The sequence below is a fragment of the Pteropus vampyrus genome, unplaced genomic scaffold, assembly GCF_000151845.1.
Source record: "Pteropus vampyrus isolate Shadow unplaced genomic scaffold, Pvam_2.0 Scaffold125, whole genome shotgun sequence".
Taxonomy (NCBI): domain Eukaryota; kingdom Metazoa; phylum Chordata; class Mammalia; order Chiroptera; family Pteropodidae; genus Pteropus; species Pteropus vampyrus.
The window spans coordinates 2,175,979-2,193,208 of record NW_011888906.1 but is presented as its reverse complement, the minus strand read 5'-3'; the positions used below and the strand labels follow the sequence as shown (position 1 = coordinate 2,193,208).

At 42.7% G+C, this 17,230-nt stretch overlaps 1 protein-coding gene and 1 pseudogene across 2 annotated transcripts; one reads left to right on the top strand and one right to left on the bottom strand.

Moving 5' to 3' along the window:
• Positions 1 to 376: 376 nt before the first annotated feature.
• On the bottom strand, positions 377 to 16,834 carry ACTR5 (ARP5 actin related protein 5 homolog). Of its 2 annotated transcripts, none has more exons than XM_023534445.1 (9): positions 16,172 to 16,834; positions 14,802 to 15,031; positions 12,885 to 13,054; positions 9,152 to 9,369; positions 8,307 to 8,489; positions 3,851 to 3,967; positions 2,989 to 3,128; positions 1,824 to 1,952; positions 377 to 979 (listed from the first exon to the last, which is right to left on the bottom strand). In XM_023534445.1, the coding sequence occupies exons 1-9, from the start codon at positions 16,568 to 16,570 to the stop codon at positions 907 to 909; spliced, it is 1,659 nt and encodes a 552-aa protein (XP_023390213.1). In that variant the 5' UTR covers positions 16,571 to 16,834; the 3' UTR covers positions 377 to 906. The 2 variants fall into 2 exon arrangements, with proteins under 2 accessions (XP_023390213.1, XP_011364904.1); XM_011366602.2 differs by having other exon boundaries at positions 377 to 976; positions 1,820 to 1,952; positions 16,172 to 16,832.
• LOC111743999 lies at positions 11,150 to 11,268 on the top strand (annotated as a pseudogene).
• Positions 16,835 to 17,230: the final 396 nt, after the last annotated feature.

Below are 17,230 nucleotides of genomic sequence, written 5' to 3'. Positions count from 1 at the left end.
CAGGGGACGTGAGGTTACACAGGGACAAAAATAAAAAATTTGTAGGAAGGTCTCATATGGTGGAAAAATTCCCAGCAAAGAAAGTATGAACAAAAATTAGATCAAGGCCCCATTTCTGCCCATTCAGAAGTGGGCACTGAGCAGGCCCCAAACAGAGTGACTGTGCAACCTGGTTCCCCTCTCTGGACCCTTTTTCCTCGTTTGTAAGAGGAAGTAATAGGAGGAAGGAAGGAAGCACTTCCAGCGCCGGAGGTTTAGTGGGTGACTGTTCTTGTTACATAAACGTTACCTTTCTGTATGTATGTGAAAGAACTCCACCTGCTGGGCATTCACACAATTTCTGAATAAATTCAGAAGAATATAATGACAACACAAATTTTAAATCACTGAAAAAAGGCTTTAAATGCAGTAAGAAATAAGCCTTGTGCATTCTGTACATTTGTCCTCCACTCCGTCTTCATTTACTGCTGCAGCAAGCTGATGCCACAGCTCACCCACGGTTCAACAAAGACACTGCAAAGTCACTGAAAGTTTCTTCACTGAAGAAGCTCCCATATGAACACAGCTCTACAGGGGAACTCCCAGTGTCCCTTAACTGTTCTCCCCAGGAGAAATCCATCTCGCAGCCCGATGTTACCAGTAGACTCGGGACAGACACACCTAGCACAGTCACTGTCCTGTCACACTGGCCAACATGGCCCCAGAAGGGCCCCCTTTGCTATGCCTGCTCACCAGCACTGCCTCCACTGGCCCCCGAGCCTTTGCCAGATGCCTGGACTTCTGAGGAGCGTGAAGCCTGCTTTGGCAGGTGGATGGGGACGTAAATGTTGGAAGCACAATGCTCCTTGAGGTACTCCCCTCCCTTCTCTTCATATTCTTTCCTGGTGATCCAGACTTCGTCGTCGTCTAGGTGGTCCAAGACCCAGTCACGAGCACCATACCAGGCATCCAGCACGGGGTTAGAGGCAAGCTGAACCTGGAACAAAAGAGAAGGTTCACCACAAGGACGTCTCCCATCAGGACTCAGCAGCGAATGTTCAGCAGGCACAGCTAGAGCCCCATACTTTTTATTCTCAAAACAGGAGGGCCCCAAATCATTCCAAGACAGCGCAGGACTATCTCTGCACCCCCTAAACAAAGTAGAGCTGAAATGCCCCCGACTCTCCAAAAGAGGACACAAGAATGCAAAGCACAGCAGACTAGACCTAACACAGTTAAGTGACAGTCAGCTTTTTCATGAACACAAGACCTGCCACTCTGGGTCAGAGAGGGACCAGTTGCCCTTCCTCCTGCTCGTGATGTAGACCACAAGTTGTCAAATGAAGAGAGAAGCAGAGCTGGCACCTGCCCGGAGCAAAAGCTTTCTTGGCCCTGATCCCCTCCTCTGTGAGCAGAGGGAAGCAGAGGCTGATATGAGGCGGCTCTGGGCACAGTGGCAAATGAGCTTCAGGAGAAATGAGAGCAAAGACGACGACCTGGGGCATCCTGCATGATGCTGCCAGAGCTCAGTTTCCATTGCTTATTATTGGATTGAGATGAGATGACTTACTCTCCACGCAGTCTTTTGTATTCTCTGATTTTTATTATATGCATGTCTTCCTTTTTCAATTAAAAGAAGCAAGAAATATCTAAAACATGACTCTCATTCTGCTTTAAAAATTAAGCATAAAGACCAGAAAAGCCACAAAAATGCTAACAGTGGATATCTCTGGATGATGGAATTATAAAGTAATTTTTCTCATTTACACTTTATTAGTTTTGCAATTAGAGGACGAAAAGTGCTCTTTTCAAAGCAGCTGGTTACATGAACAATTAGTACCTGAAAGGATGACCGAAAAGGTCTCATCTCCAACAGTTCCTTCTCAATTCTAACTTTCATCCCAGGATACATCATGTTCCCGCCAGTGAGAAAAACGTTCTGAACCAACATCTCTTGAACACCCTTTGGGTACCTAGGAGAGAAACAATTCCTTCTGGTACTCCTTCCCACTTAAATATCAGAGGAGAATGTAGATGTAGACATGTAAGCTCTCAGTACAAAAGGGAAAATGTCTGCATAAATTTTTTTTTTTTAATTTCTCATTTTTCATGTGTGTCTTTATAGAATGCCAAACATCTAGTGAAAACCGTACTTTGAATAGTCAATTCATTTCCTTAGTATGATCAGAAGTTTTGTGCCTAACACATGTATTTTTAAAAATTGACTTGATTGAGGACTGACTTACATACATTTTGATGAAGTCTAACAAATTTATATCCCCCTGAAACCATCACCACCATGATCATCATATAGAACATTTTCATCACCCCAAAAGTCCTTCCTCCCTTTTGAAGGTTCACTTCTCTACTTGTTTTTTTAAATAATGGTTTTTTATCTTACATGTTTGACCACTTTCCCACCCATTGTTAGACAAAACTGAGAGCCACTCAAAGTAGCTGCAATAGTTTTACTCTCTTGCTAGATGTAAGCTTCCATCCTGTTTTAACCAACGGCAGCCATAGTACTAAAAATCATGTTCCCGACTATCCAACTTGAATTATGAAAATTCACACTGCAGGAAGATGCCTGTATAAATGGGTGGCGAGGAGGTATGCATGCTCTTATAGAAATGCAATCGTAAATAAATAAAATGTCTACAAAGAGGAAAAAGGACTTATAAGTTCTCACATTTTTGGGTGATTTAGAATCTTTACACTTCGATAATGTGAAGGTTTATATGAAAGCCAATGCACACACATTATCCTGGTGCTCAAACTTAAAAGAAATTCTTATAGCTCCTCAAATTAACTGAGCAATTACATGTTCAGAAAAGACTTACAGAGCCCCAACTATGTGCCAAGGCTGGTGAGATAACTCTATCTGAGCCCAGCAAGTCGATGAGAAGGAGTGAGACAGATTTCCGATGCCTGACCATCAAATCTACCATTTAATGTACAATCCAAGGAAATGGTTCAGGAACACAGAAGGAAAAGGAGCTTTGCTCTCACCTGTCCAGAATGTACTGAAGGGTCTCTGCTATCCCAGCCTGCTCTTCGCCTATGAGAGACGGCTGGAAGATAATTTCTGGAGCTCGAATTCTTTCTGTCCCAACAAACAGCTGATGATATGCTGCCAAGTTAAACACGGGCTTTAAAAACCCAAGGTTTAGAAGATATTTTTAGGCCATAATGACAAACATCCCAGTTGCCAGTTTCCTCAAACCACACTGATTATTCTGGTATAGCTTGTCTTTGGTTCGTGCCAGAGTAACCTCTCCCCAACTCTCATGATTTGATAATTCAATTTTCTACCCTTTTCCCACTTCTGTATAAATACCTACAGATTGGCATCATAAAATGGTCCCCAAATTCCAGGGAAAGAGACTTCATGAAGAGCGGCAGCATTAAGAGTCGAAGGCCAGGTCTCCTGCCCAGCACCTTGCTCAGCACTCCTGGCCCCTGCATGGCTGAAAAGTTTTCTCAGGTGTGTCTCAGACTCAGGGGAGTCTCCCTGGCTGCCATTGTAAGGACAGAAGCGTAGACTCAAATAAGGATTACACATAGACACTGGCTTAAATTGGAGTAAAACCACTAAAGCTAGTCTTCAAGCTTAAAATCCCTAATTACTTGCCCAAATGTTTCCGCCAGACACACTATTACTCACGGATTTAAGGATCTTGGTGCTAGAACCCCAATCGATCACTGGGGAACAAAACCCTGACTTTGGATGTTTTAAGTTTTGATAACCCCCTTTCCAGAAAATACAACTAGGAATATGTTTTAAATATCCCTGAAGAAGCACCCTAGACAAGACTGGTCATTTACATCACAGTTTCAAAGTATGAGCATGGTCGAGGCTGCAAGGTCCAACCTGGATGGTGGTGACTGGCTTCTCCACTTCAGGTGTTTCCTCTGAAAACAAGGGTTCAAAATCATTGATGCTTTCCACATCTTCCAGAGACGGCTCTAGCGGCTCCAGGTCAGGGGTCTAAGAAAAGAATAAACAAAGTAGAACAGATTCTGTTAACTTCAGCAAGCCTTAGTCCTATTAGTTCACTGTCATGAAAAAGAACTGGGACTTCGTGCAATGGCAAAAAAGTTCACATAAAAACTATGAAAACATTTCTCAACTATCCCAAGAATAGGCTTTGCTCTTGCCCCTTACCTTTCCTCCTTATACAAGCCTCAGCTCTTACCTTCACTCTGAAGCCTTCTGATAGGCCCACTCATGTCTGGGGCCCAGTGTGAGCCCTGTGACCTGCAGTTGTCACACCACCACACACAGAACTCAGGGGAAAGGGTGTGGCAGCCAGTGTTCTACAAAGTGGCTTAGACAACCAGCAAAATTATATATACATGTCAACACTAATGGGCTTAATAATCAGTCTCTTATTAGCAGGTCTATTGGGCTGGAGATCTGACCCAAAGCTCCCAAGGTGACAGAGTGCTTCCTATCTGTGGAGTCCTACAGAACAGGCTTCCCTTTTCAATGACAATGAACCTGGATGGGGATAAGACATGCTGGTACCATTCCCAACAGAGGGTTTAGGGTACATTTTAATTTTGACCTGGGCAAAAGAAGTTAGGTAGGAGTTGGGGTAGTTCTGGATGACATCTTCAGACACCTGTGGTTCTGCCATGTAAGAGGTAGATGAATTTTACCTTCTGGACTCAAAAGGGAGAAGTTACAGGAAGAAATATTCTGTTGCATTCCATGGAAAAATGTTCTAACAATGACAGCTGTTGTAGAAAAGACTATCTTATGAGATAGGAGGGTTCGAGCAGACTCAATACCATCGGCCAAGCATGCCTGAGAGGAGATCTCTACACTGAGTCTCTCCTCACTCTCAAAATCTATGAAGTATGTAAATTACCGACATAATTCAGAACACTTACATATACTTCTCTAGAACCTATCCACATATACCGCAGACGTAAAACAGTATTCGAACTCACTCTTAAATAAAGTAATGCCCTTCAACACTCCCCACCCCCCACACACACACAGTCACATGGCATATGTTGCTTACAGATGGGTGGCAATGTATTCTAAATCCTGATCAGTAATGATTCTACTATATGTAAGGGTACAGTAAACCCTGGAAAGGATGGGAGATATTTCTTCTGAGACTAGAAAATAGGATGAGAGAAACTGCTTTAGAAATAGGTAATTTAAGAAGGAAAGAAAGTGGGCTGGGAGGCAAGAATCTAAGGACCTCGCTCTTGGTGAAGGAGGGAGAGCATCTCTGCCAATTCTGGATCCAATTCAGCAGCAGGGATACTTGCTACCTGCACAATCCTCACAAGTGCAGAGATTTCTGCACTTTATGGCTGATGAAACTGAGGCTCGAGAGGTAAAACAACTTATCCGAGATCATAGTACATTAGTAAGTAGTGAAAACTTGGCCTAAAACAGAACTTCTTAGCTCCAACATCTTTGCTCTGCCTTAAGCTGAAATTCTAAAAATCATGAGTCTGAGCTTAAGAGGACAGTTGGGAATTTAGGAGTATGCAAAAGATCTAGCCTGAGGTCAAGGTGAGCAAGAAAAGAACGAAAAATTTTACATGTGGTAGCAAGAGTGAATGACAGGTTTTCCTTCCAGCAGAGGCAGCAAAGCACATGTGAAAACATCCCCCTCGCTGTCTGCAGTCTGATCTGGAAGACTCCCATCATCTCCCCACATAAGAAAGGAGCCTATTCGGATATGGCACTAAACTCAGTAGTCCAGAAGATGAGAAATGAATCACACAAGTTCCCTTTCACTTGGTGTCTTGTCATCCAGGATAAGAAACCAGAAAGCATAATTGTCACAGAAAGAGGTGAGGTTTGGGGGTTATAGTGATCCAGCTCTGAATGGCAACCAAAAATTTTAGGGTCACAGTGCACAGTCTGAGCATCTGAGCCTGCTTCCTCCTCTATAAGTGGGACATGACTCCAGGGCAGTCATTGGGTAAAGACCAAACACTCCTTCTTTCTTCCCTTTTAGATATGGACTTATTTTCCTCAATAAGTAATTCAGTTGTATTACTGGGTTAGAGGCACACAAATGTCACCTGTGTATTTAAAACAACTACAGATAATTTGTGACCTGCCCACCATCCACCAAATAATCCTGGGTGAAGGCAAGCACTGGGCTCCACTGAGTTCTCCATCTTCTGCTATACTCCCCACACCTCTGCCTCACTCATCTCCATCAAACCGACACTCCTCAGGTGCTTCAAAAAGCCAACTTACCTATTTATTCTCCATCCCACCTCCTTACTTACTTTTTCTTTTTCTTTCTTTGGTCTTTTCACTTTTCTTTGTCTCAAAAGATGAGTGTACCATCTCCCATCACAGGTTAAGGCCACCAACCTTACTCTTAAAACACTCCCGGCAACCTTTTTGTTTTTCCTCTTCTCTGACTGCTCTTTCTTGATCTCTCCCTGGACTTTTCTTCTGCCATCCACCCTCTAAGTGCTGGCCTACCCAAGCATTCTGATTTTGTCACTGCCCATGTGATTCTAGGTCCTTCCACAGCTAGGTCCTGAAAAGTTCCAACTGATGTCCCACAAAGACTTTAAAAATAAAGATACTCAAAACCCAGCTCATTATCTTCCTAAGCATGGTCGAACAGTGCCTTTCAGCACAGCCTCGGTGTGACCAGACTGAATCTGGAATCAAACTGCTGTGTCTGCACCTCACTGCACCTCAGCTGCACTACCTCTACCTGTGCAACCTTGAGCAAATTTTTTTCACTCCCTAAGCGTCACTTTCCTTATTGGTAAAATGGGAATAATGGTAGTACTTACTGAACTATGAAAATTAATCAAGATGACACTTGTAGACGTGCTCACCACAAGGTCTGGTACATGTCACGTGTTCTGTTATCATCAGTCATTGCCGCTCCCGTTACCTCTGCTCCTAAATGGCACCAAGTTCTTTGGATCCTACATTTGAAGTGTCTCTTCCTCCACCCGCCATCCCCAAGTCTGCTGACAAATTTCAGATCCACTCCAGCCCTCTTCTGGACAACTACAACACAGTTTGATCTCTCCTCCCACTTCTAGCCTTGCCTCTCCCTAAACCCATCCTAAACTGATCTGGGATGCTGTGCTTAGGATGGCAGTAAAGGTCCCTTCTACCCAAGTTCTCAGTGAGCCAGCAAACTGTATCTAGGAAGGCTGACTCAGCATCTGCTCTACAAAACATGCATGCTCGTGACCAGGTGCTGTCCTCGTGTAGTCTATAGGCCATCAGTGAGAGGTGGAGAATGCAAGGTGAGAGAGGCACTGAGAGTAAGCCAACTAAGAGATGGTCTCTGCAAAAACCAGCTTTGTGCTGAGCCACAGAGCTCCAAAGTCACTGGCAAGCACCATGCTACCCCTAACATCAAATTGGACTTTTCTACAGGACTGTTTCTTTCTAAAAGTTTAGGTTTTAGATTTAAAGAAATTTCATTTAAAAACAAGAAAAACAATAAACTAGACTGGTTAATCCTGCCCTAGAAGTGTCACAAGGCAATGAACAAGTTCCTTTGTTTTAGAACTCTAGAAATGACAGATTCAAGACCAATGCATATACTTAACGCTTTTTTCCAATTCTAAAGACGATAGAGCCAACCCATGACTTTGGATTGAGGCATGACCTGCAGCCAGCTCCCTCACCACACAGGGCCCAGAGCTGGCGATCTGGGTTACCCTGGGTCCTATCTCAGCCCTGGTGCCTGCTCTTTTGGCCACTCAACACTTAACAGTCCACTGGCAGGAAAACAAGGAGGAGAGACAGAAGAAATCAAAGAGCTTATTTAAGACTCCGTCAATAAGTAATAAAAAGCTAATCTTAACCCAAAAACATTTAACTAAGTATGTGTACTAGAATGCCGTAAAAAATCATCCATCATGTGTGAAGTGTGATCCCTGTCCTTAAGGAACATCAAGATGGAAAGGAGGTAAGCGAAAGAGAAACCACACACATTTAATAGAGCATCAGAAGGAAGTTAAAGGGAGGGTGACTAACTGCCAAAGAACCATTAGAGGAATAGGTTCAGGTTCAAGACAGCACCACACAATTGGTGTGTAAATGCTCTTTCTACTCAACGCACACACTTCCCCCTCCTGGGGGCGGGGGGGAAGGGGCAGAGGTCTACAGGTAAAATCCCTTGGGTCAGAACTTGAGTTGGTACAAATCAGTGCTATCACTGCTCATCCGTGTACTTGTGGATATCACTCACCACACCTGTCTCTTTCCCCCAAGGCGGGTCTCAGCCTTCACAAGATACTCCTCCTGCAAGGCAGCTGTCCTCTCTAAATGACCCCACGACCCTCCCTCCCAAGGCCTTTAGTACCTCTGGCTTGCTGTCCACCACATCCACATCGAGGGTGACTTCTGATTGAAGGATTTTCTGCTTAGCTTGCTCCACCGCCGAACTGAGCTTGTGTATGTAGGACTGCAGCTCTTCCGGCGAGTCCATGTTCAGCTCCATCAGAGCTTTGTGAAACTGATCCATCTGGCCATCCTCTAGAAGTTCCTGAAAGCAGAGCAGTCACGATTCATCCTCGAAGACACCAGTGCAATCACAAACACAAGGAAACACAAGGAGCTGAGAAGCAGAAGAGAGCTCCCAGGGCGGCCAGCTTGCCTCTCCACAAAAAGCCCACCAAGTTACGTGCAGGTGTCTTCCTCCCCACCTGTCATCATATCATGATTTCAGCACCACCTGATTAGGCAAAACTAATCTCTAATGACAGACACCAGAAATGTTGTTACCTTTTGGGAAGGGAGAGGTGGGATGGTGACTGACTAGAGGACACATAGGGATACTTCTGGGATGCTGGTAATGCTCTATTTCTTGATCCAGATGGCAGATACATGTGCGTTTCATGTGAAAATGCAACAAGCTTTGCAGTTAAGATGTGTGCACTCTGCAGCATGTATGCTACACTTATAATAAGAAGTTAAAAAATAAAGGAAATTATAAGACCAAAATAAATCAATACAACCAGAGTCCACGGTTCTTTCAGAAATACCTGCTGCTACATCATCCTCTATACTGATGACTCCTAGACTCCTTCTTGACCCTAAGGGCGACTTGGTTGATGCATTTTATGGGCAAGGAAGAACATATAGGAGGAACATTTTCTAGGACCACCTTGTTGATCAAGCCTGGGGGCCATCAAGACCTGCTATTACCTGCACGTAGAGCAGTCTGTCCAGCCGCTCCTGATCAAGCTGCAGCTTCTCCTCCCGCCGACGGGCATTGAGCTCCTGCAGCCGCCGCAGCTGCTGCTGCCGCCTTTCCTGCTTCTCTTCAGCGGTCAGAGTGCTGCCGAGGAGCTTGCTGGAAAATGGGAGCTGCATCTTGTGGACGTTGTTTTCATAATAATCAGGGCACTGCCATTTCTGTAATTCTTCAAAAGAATAATTTTGAAAGTTATAAAATGGCAACACTATTAGCACAGAAATTAGAAAGTCAGTGCCAGGGTTCCAGGTCTGAGTGAGAAGGAGAAAGCACATGCCATCCAATCTCTGAACCACCCAATCAACAAAATGTGGCTATAAAACCTGGACATAATGCCAACATAACTGTTCTAAAGTGGTTGCTAAATAAAGTTCTTCAGACAGAAATGGTACCGGAAGGAAAACTGGAACACCTCAGGAATAAAGGAAGAGCAATAGAAATGATGAAAATCAAACGTAATAGACTAACCTCCTCTTGCATTTAAAATGTGTTTGACAAGTGAAAGAAAAAACCATAATGCTGTCTGATGAGTTTCCAATGCATGTAGGTGACTACATAAGACAACTCAAGCACAAAGGAAAGATAAATGAGCTTCTAGCATGTCAACATTTCCCTATTCCATTTGAAGTAGTAAAATTATGATTTTAAATAGGCTGTATAAAGTATGTTTACTGTAATCTCTAGAGCAGGGGTCCACAACCCCGGGCTGCAGACCAGCACCAGTCCATGGCCAGTTAGGAACTGGGCCACACAGCAGAAGGTGAGCGGCGAGTGAGCCGGCAAAGCTTCATGTGTATTTGCAGCTGCTCCCCAGCACTAGTGTCACCACCTCAGCTCCACCTCAGATCATCAGGCATTAGATTCTCATAGAAGCACCGGTTCCTGGTGCCAAAAAGGTTGGGGACCACTGCTTTAGAGCAACCAATGAAAAAACTACACAGAGAGATACAGTTAGATAAACACAGTAAATAAAATGAAACACCAAAAAAAAATTAATGTTCTAATAACCCGAAAGAAGGCAGGAGAGGGAAATGAGACAACAAAAAGAAGTAACTACAGAAAACAAATAATAGTGAACCTAAATCCAAACATACGAATAATCAAATCAATTTAAATGGTCTTAACATACCAATTAAAAGACAGTCTGACAGAACGGATTGAAAAAAAGACCCAACTATTAAATTCTCTTTGAATATAACGATACAAGTAAACATAAAAAGATGGAAAGACATATCATGCAAACTCTAATCAAAAAAAGTTGGAGTGCCTATATTAATGTCCAAGTAGACTTAAAAGCAAAGCAAATTACCGAAAATAAAAAGCGACATTATATGATGATAAAAGGTTAATCTGCCTGGAACATAAGAATTCCAAATATGTACCTAACAATAGTTTCAGATATTTGAAAGCAAAAACTGACAGAACTGAAAGAAGAAATAGGAAAATGCACAATTATACTTTAGAGACTTCAATACTCTTCTCTTGATATTATTGATAGAACTAGTAGATGGAAAATGAACAGGGATAGAGAAGTGAACAACACCATCAACCAATGAAACCTAAATGACATCATAGAATACTCTACACCAACAGTGGAATATGTATTCTCTTCAAGTGTATTTGTGACATTCATCAAAACAGGCATACCTGGGTCATAAAACAAACCTTCACAAGTTTAACTGATATCAGACAAAGGAAGTTGTTTGACCTTACTAAACTAAAAGTAAATCACAGAAAGATAACAGGAAAATCTCCAAACATTTAGATATAAAACAACCCATTTTTAAATAATCAATGGCTCAAAGACAAAATCTCGAGGGAAATTAGAAAATATTTGAACTCAATAAAAATGAAAATGTAAAATATCATAATCTATAGGATGCAGATAAAACAGTGCTGGGGGAAATTTATAGCATTACCTGCTTATTTAAAAAAAAAAAAAAAAATGCATCTACGGCCATGCTACCCTGGACAAGCCCAATCCCATTTGATCTCGGAAGCTAAGTAGGGTCAGGCCTGGTTAGTACTTGGATGGGAGACCACCTAGGAAGACCAGGTGCTGTAGGCATAAAACTTAAAAAAATAAGGGATTGTAAGCTGACAAGGTCCTTGCAATCTGTGAGGTCAACCAAGGGTTGCTTCACCTAAAAAATAAATAAAATAAAAATTAAAAAAGAAAGAAAATTGGTCTCATAATAATCTAAGCTTCTGCATTAAGAAACTAGAAAAAAAGAATAAACCTATAGCAAGTGGAAGGAAATAATAAGAAGAAATCAATGAGATTACCTAAGTCCACAAAAGAAACTGAATTCATAGTTAAAAGCCTTCACAAAAAGAAATTCCCAGGCTCGAGTGGTTCCACTAGAAAATTCTACCATACATTTAAAGAAAAAAATAGTATCAATTATTTTCAAAACCTTTTTGTAAGAAGGAACATTTTCCAGCTCACTTGATGAGGCCAGCATCACCCTCATACCAAAACCAGACAAAGGCAGTAAAACTAGAAATCAATATCCCTTATGAATATAGACACAAAAACCACACAAAATATTACCAAACCAAATCCAGCAACATAAGAAAAATAGTATACACGAACAAGTGGGTTTATCCCCGACTCCAAAATCAAGGCTAGTACAATATTATTTGAAAAACAATCATTATAATGAATAGTCCAAAGCGGAAACACTATAGGATCATATCAATTGATGTAGCAAAAGCATTTCACAAAATTCAAAATCTATTCATAATAAAAATGCTCAGCAAAACTAGGAACACAAGGGAATGCCCCTAACTTGATAAAGGGCATCTGCAAAAAAACTAGTGCTAACATCATATACTTAACAGCAAAAGACTAAATGCTTTCCCTACCACCGTCAGATAAGGAAGTGGGAACAAGGCAAGGATGCCCACTCTCACCACTCCTAGTCAACACTGTACTGGAAGTCCTAACCAGTGGAATAAAGCAAGAAAAAGGAAGAAGAGGCCAAAAAATGGAAAAGAAGAAATAAAACTGCCCCTATTCACAGATGACACGTCTACAGTGAAATTCCCAAGAAAACTGCAAAAAACTAGAACTAATATCTTAGCAAGGTCACAGGATAAAGCCAATACATAAACTTTAATTGCATTTCTATAAACTAGCAATGAGCAACTGGACAATGAAATGAAAAAAAAAAAAGAAATACTTAGGAATAAATCTAATAAGACATGTACAAGGTCTATATGCTGAAAACTACAAAATGCTGATGGAACAGTAAAGACCTGCATAAATGGAAAGACATATTCTGTTCATCAATTGGAAGACTCAACATAGTAAACAGTGTCAATTCTCCCCAATCTAGATTTAATATTATATCTGAATTTATATTTAGAATGTTGTCTTATATCTAATCTCATCTACAGATTTAATAAAAATCCCGAGAGAATTTTTTTAATGTATTGACAAGCTGATCCTAACATTTATATGGAAGGGCAAAGAACTACAATAGCTAAAATAATTTTGAAAAAGAACCAACATAGATAAGTTAACTGAACAGTTTAAGAAAGTAAATACCAAAAGAGGAAGGATATGCTAAAAAGTAATGAGTAAAAGAGCGAGTAAAACAGGCATCCTGGAAACAATTTAAGGAACACCCCAAAGGTAGACAACATCCAAAAGCTGGAAGCAGATGTCCTCTTCACTACCTTCCACATAATCCTCGGCAATGTAACTGTGCTCGTGCAGGATCTCCTCCATACGGCTGAGCGTGATAGCTGCCAGGTGCCCGGGATACTTCAGCTGCAGGAGACGCTGGAGGTAGCCAGCTGCTTGGCTTCCTCCCAAATTGATACGTTTGCAATTTTTAGCATCTAACCTACAATCGAGAAATGGATAACAGATGGTAATTTTTGGTAACATGGAAGAGAGAATATAGAGCACCTTCAAAGAGAAAGGATAATTTAATGTAGACGAAGGAGAAAGAAACGTCATCTAAGAGAACATAAAACCTTATAGTTAGAAGGGACTTTAAAGTTCCCTTGGTCCAACCTTCTTAGGCAATGCAAGAATTTCTAGTTCATACACAAACAGATGTGTGGCCACCTAACTTCCAGCAAGAGTGTCAGAAGGAAACAAGGTTCAATGGGAAGAACATGCACTCTGAAGGTGGACCCATATGTGACTTGCCATGAATTTCTCAAACTGGTCCTGGGACCAAGTATCCTAGAATTAGCTGGGGAAAATGTTAAAGATGCCAATTCCCAGGACTCATTTGCTCTGGGGTGGTCCTAAGAATCTGCATTTTAACAAACTTCTCAGATAACTCTAGTGTAGGCCAGACTCTGAGAACCCTTCCCCAAGACACTCCACTTGTACTGACACAAACAGTGACCACACACATATTGGCTTACTGTAATCTCCTAAAAGTACCAGGTCCCTTTCATATGAACTGAAGAGGAAGAGAACCAGAGTAACTTTATTTTCTTCACGTAAGAGAGTAGCAGAGCACTAGGAAGTTGGTGGATGTTGAAATGTCACTGCTATACCACACATCACCAGCAGATGCCAGCATAGAAACAGGATATGCTCCAATATGCTCATTTCTTAGCCTTCAGGTAATTTTCTCTCAATATAAAAATAATAGTTTTTAATTTCTGCATATTGTTTTACATTACACAGACAACTCTGTACATCAGGAGTGTTTGGTAATGTCGAAGAATCACTTTTTTCTTCATAAATTTTTGTAAAAACATCAAGAGAAAGTCCTATGTAGGGCTCAATAAATTCAATGGCATTTATTTTGACTTAAATATTCAGACTACTTTACAGTTTACAAAATGCCATCGGCTACTTTATCTCATTTCATCCTCAGGGCAATCCTGAGCAGTCAGTTTTTCCCAAGTTTACATGTTAGGAAGAAGCTAAGTGAAGAGGTTAGGTACCTCATTCTCAGCAGGGTGGCAAACCAGGCATTCGATGCCAAAGCCAGGGCTCTTTTCCTATTTGCACACCCTCTTTACTCAGTGAGAAATCTCAGGAGAGCACAATGTTGGGCTAGTCTCTTATCAGACAATGAAAGCTCAACTATGAAATGAGTAAAAATTTTAAACATGACAGAACCTACCTTCACCTTTTACTCAGCTTAGAAATATTGAATAAGTACCTATTAGGTGTCAGGCACTGTACGTGAAAAGATCTAAACAACGGTGATTAAAAAGCTTTACATAAATATATATCTTAATTTAAAAAGTGACTCTACAACACAAAAGCTGTCTAAATTAAACTTATTCAGATAATTCATTCAAAACATTTTTATTGAGTCCCTATTACCTGCAAGTACTGTGTTAGCTATCTCACCATAAAGCAAAATTATAAAATTCTAGAAGTATAGATTTGGACCTCAGAGACCGTCTACCCCAACTCTCTCCCAGAGGTCACAATGGATGGAAGGTGAAGTGACTTACCATAGTCCTTACCAAAGTAAGGAAGGACAGAGCTAAGCCCAGGGGCCAATTCATGGCCCAGTGCTTGCTCTTTCCACTCCACCTTTAAAGTAGGTCACCCATAAAATGTTTCCTAAATGCTTCTTAAAACAGCACTCAAATGCTGTAAATGCAACTCACCTCCCCTCTAAGATGGGTAAAATATGTGTACACTGGTATCCAGATGAAATGACGAGCCCACTGGAAATCAAGTTCTTTGGCATATTGTGGTAGAAGCTAAACAGACTGTCTATTCCGTAAGCAACCTTCGGAATCCCGTAACATTCAAAAAGAAGCTCGGACATCATCTGTCGTGAATACAGTGGGTTGCACACGGCCTCTGTTAAAACTATGGGATGATCAACACAGCCCTATTTTGAAAGAAAAGAGCAAATAGATGAGTGATACAAGAATACCCTTTTTACAGAATAAACAAAAATCTTTAATGAAAGGGCTGATTCGCAATCAAAAACTGGATCAGAAGCAACTATAAAAACTCATCTCAACTGGAAGCTGTTTTGGAAAAAATGAAAATTTAAGGTTATTAAGTCAAGCCCCATCCAAACTATCAGTAAATCATGTTGGTTCTATCTTCAAAACATCTCTAGAATCTAACTGTTTCTTACCACACCATCCTCCCCGGCTACCTCTCTCATTTAAGTCACCTATATCTCTCACCTGGGTCACTGCAACCCACTTGGTCTCCCTGTTTCTAACCTATGACCCATGTCATACAGCAGCTATAGTGATCCTTTTGGAACAAAAGTCATGTCCCTCCTCTGCTCAACACCCTGCAGTAGCTCATTTCACTCAAAGAGACTGGAGGCCTGTGATTTGGTCCCTCATCACCTCTCCGACTTCCTCTTCCACTTCTCAATGCCCCCCACACTTTCACTCTGGCTGCCCTGCAATTAGGATTGGGGCACACTTCTGCCTTAGGGCCTTTTCCTCTGTTTTCTGTCTAGTATACTATTCCCTCAGATACATGGCTTGCTCCCTCTATCACCTCCTTCAAGTCGTTGCTCAAACATCACCTTTTTCCCTTAGTCCTACCCTTATCATCTTATTGGAAAAGTATAACCCTCTCCTCTCCATGCCATAGACTCTACTACTTAATTCTATTCTTTACTGTCTGTCTTTTCATTCTAAACTGTTTTTCCATACTAGCTCCATAAACACAAGAAATTTTGTGTTCTATTCACAAATGTATTCTAAACGCCTAGAAAAACGCCTGAAGAGTAAGTGCTCAATACATATTAGTTAATAAATGAACTTAATAATAAACGATATATATGCCCGAATGTATGCTCCAAGAGAAAAAGGACATTGTTTTGTTCAGTATTGTACCCCACGCGCCTAGCACAGGGTTTATGAACGGTAGTAGTATTTGATCAAGTGACTAAATGAATGGCTAAATAACAATGAGAGCTACAGGAGTGACAATTACCTCCCTGAATGGAGTGAGCAGAGACACGACCTCAAGCCCAAGCAACCTCCCCCCAACCCTTCACCTGTGAGGAGACGCCCAGGTGCTGGAAGCTGTAGTCAAACAGCAGCTCCTGCAGCTCCAGGTTTACCGGTACATTGCGGTCGAAGGGCGAGCGCAGCATCCAGCGCAGTGGCTCTAGGCTGCCCAGCGCGTTGCCCACCTGCGGACCCGCCCCTCCCCGAGTCCCGCCACGCCCGCGCGCGCACACGGCGCGGAACTGCAGACGGGGCTCCGGGCCCGGGTTGGGCCCGGGGCACGCCCAGCCGGCGCGGGCCTGGAACGACCCGTTGTCCAGCACCAGTGGCACAGGCAGTGGCCCGTGCGCCACTGGGCCGGAATCCAGCACTGGATCTGGCGTGGCGCGGGCGTCGCGGAATGGGAACACATTACCCGCCGGCCCGGCCGTACCGGCCGCCGCCATCTTGCAGCGCGCGCGCTCTGGCTCCGCCCCTCACCGCAGCGTCCGCCCAGACGGCGAGAAGCCCCGCCTTCGTGCGTAACGCCGCGCGGCCCAGGTCCTAAAGAACTCCAAGCCTCCTCCTCTCGTTGAGACCTGCGACCCTGTCGTGGCCCTCGTGGCCCAGACCACCTTCAAGATCGCTAAACCCTGCCCATCCTAGTTGTAAAGTCCTGCCGTGGCCAACATCCGATCTAACCACGCCTCTTCGCTCTAGCCGGGACTTAGCCAATAAGCCCCGCCCCAATGCTTAACGCTATCAGGCTCCGCCCCCTTCCTGGCCTCAAGGGCTGGGCGCTAAGCTCCTTGGGGCCCCGCCTTTCGCCCAGCCACGCCCAATTGGCCAGATAACTTGCCTGCAACTGCCATTGGCTTCGCCTCCACATGGTTACGTCGCCCTAGCCTAGCTGTCAAGGAAACTCAAACTCTGGGGTACTGACAGTGTTCAATTTCTTGATAGGGAACTCGCTACACAGTCGTGTTCATTTTGTGAAAATTCACCAAGTTGTCCACTTATGATTTGTGCACTTTTCTGAAAATATATTACATTTCGTAATACAACATAAAGTTTTAAAATAGCTTTATTTATTAACTCCCACAGACTGTGCTCTCTCGCTGAAACTT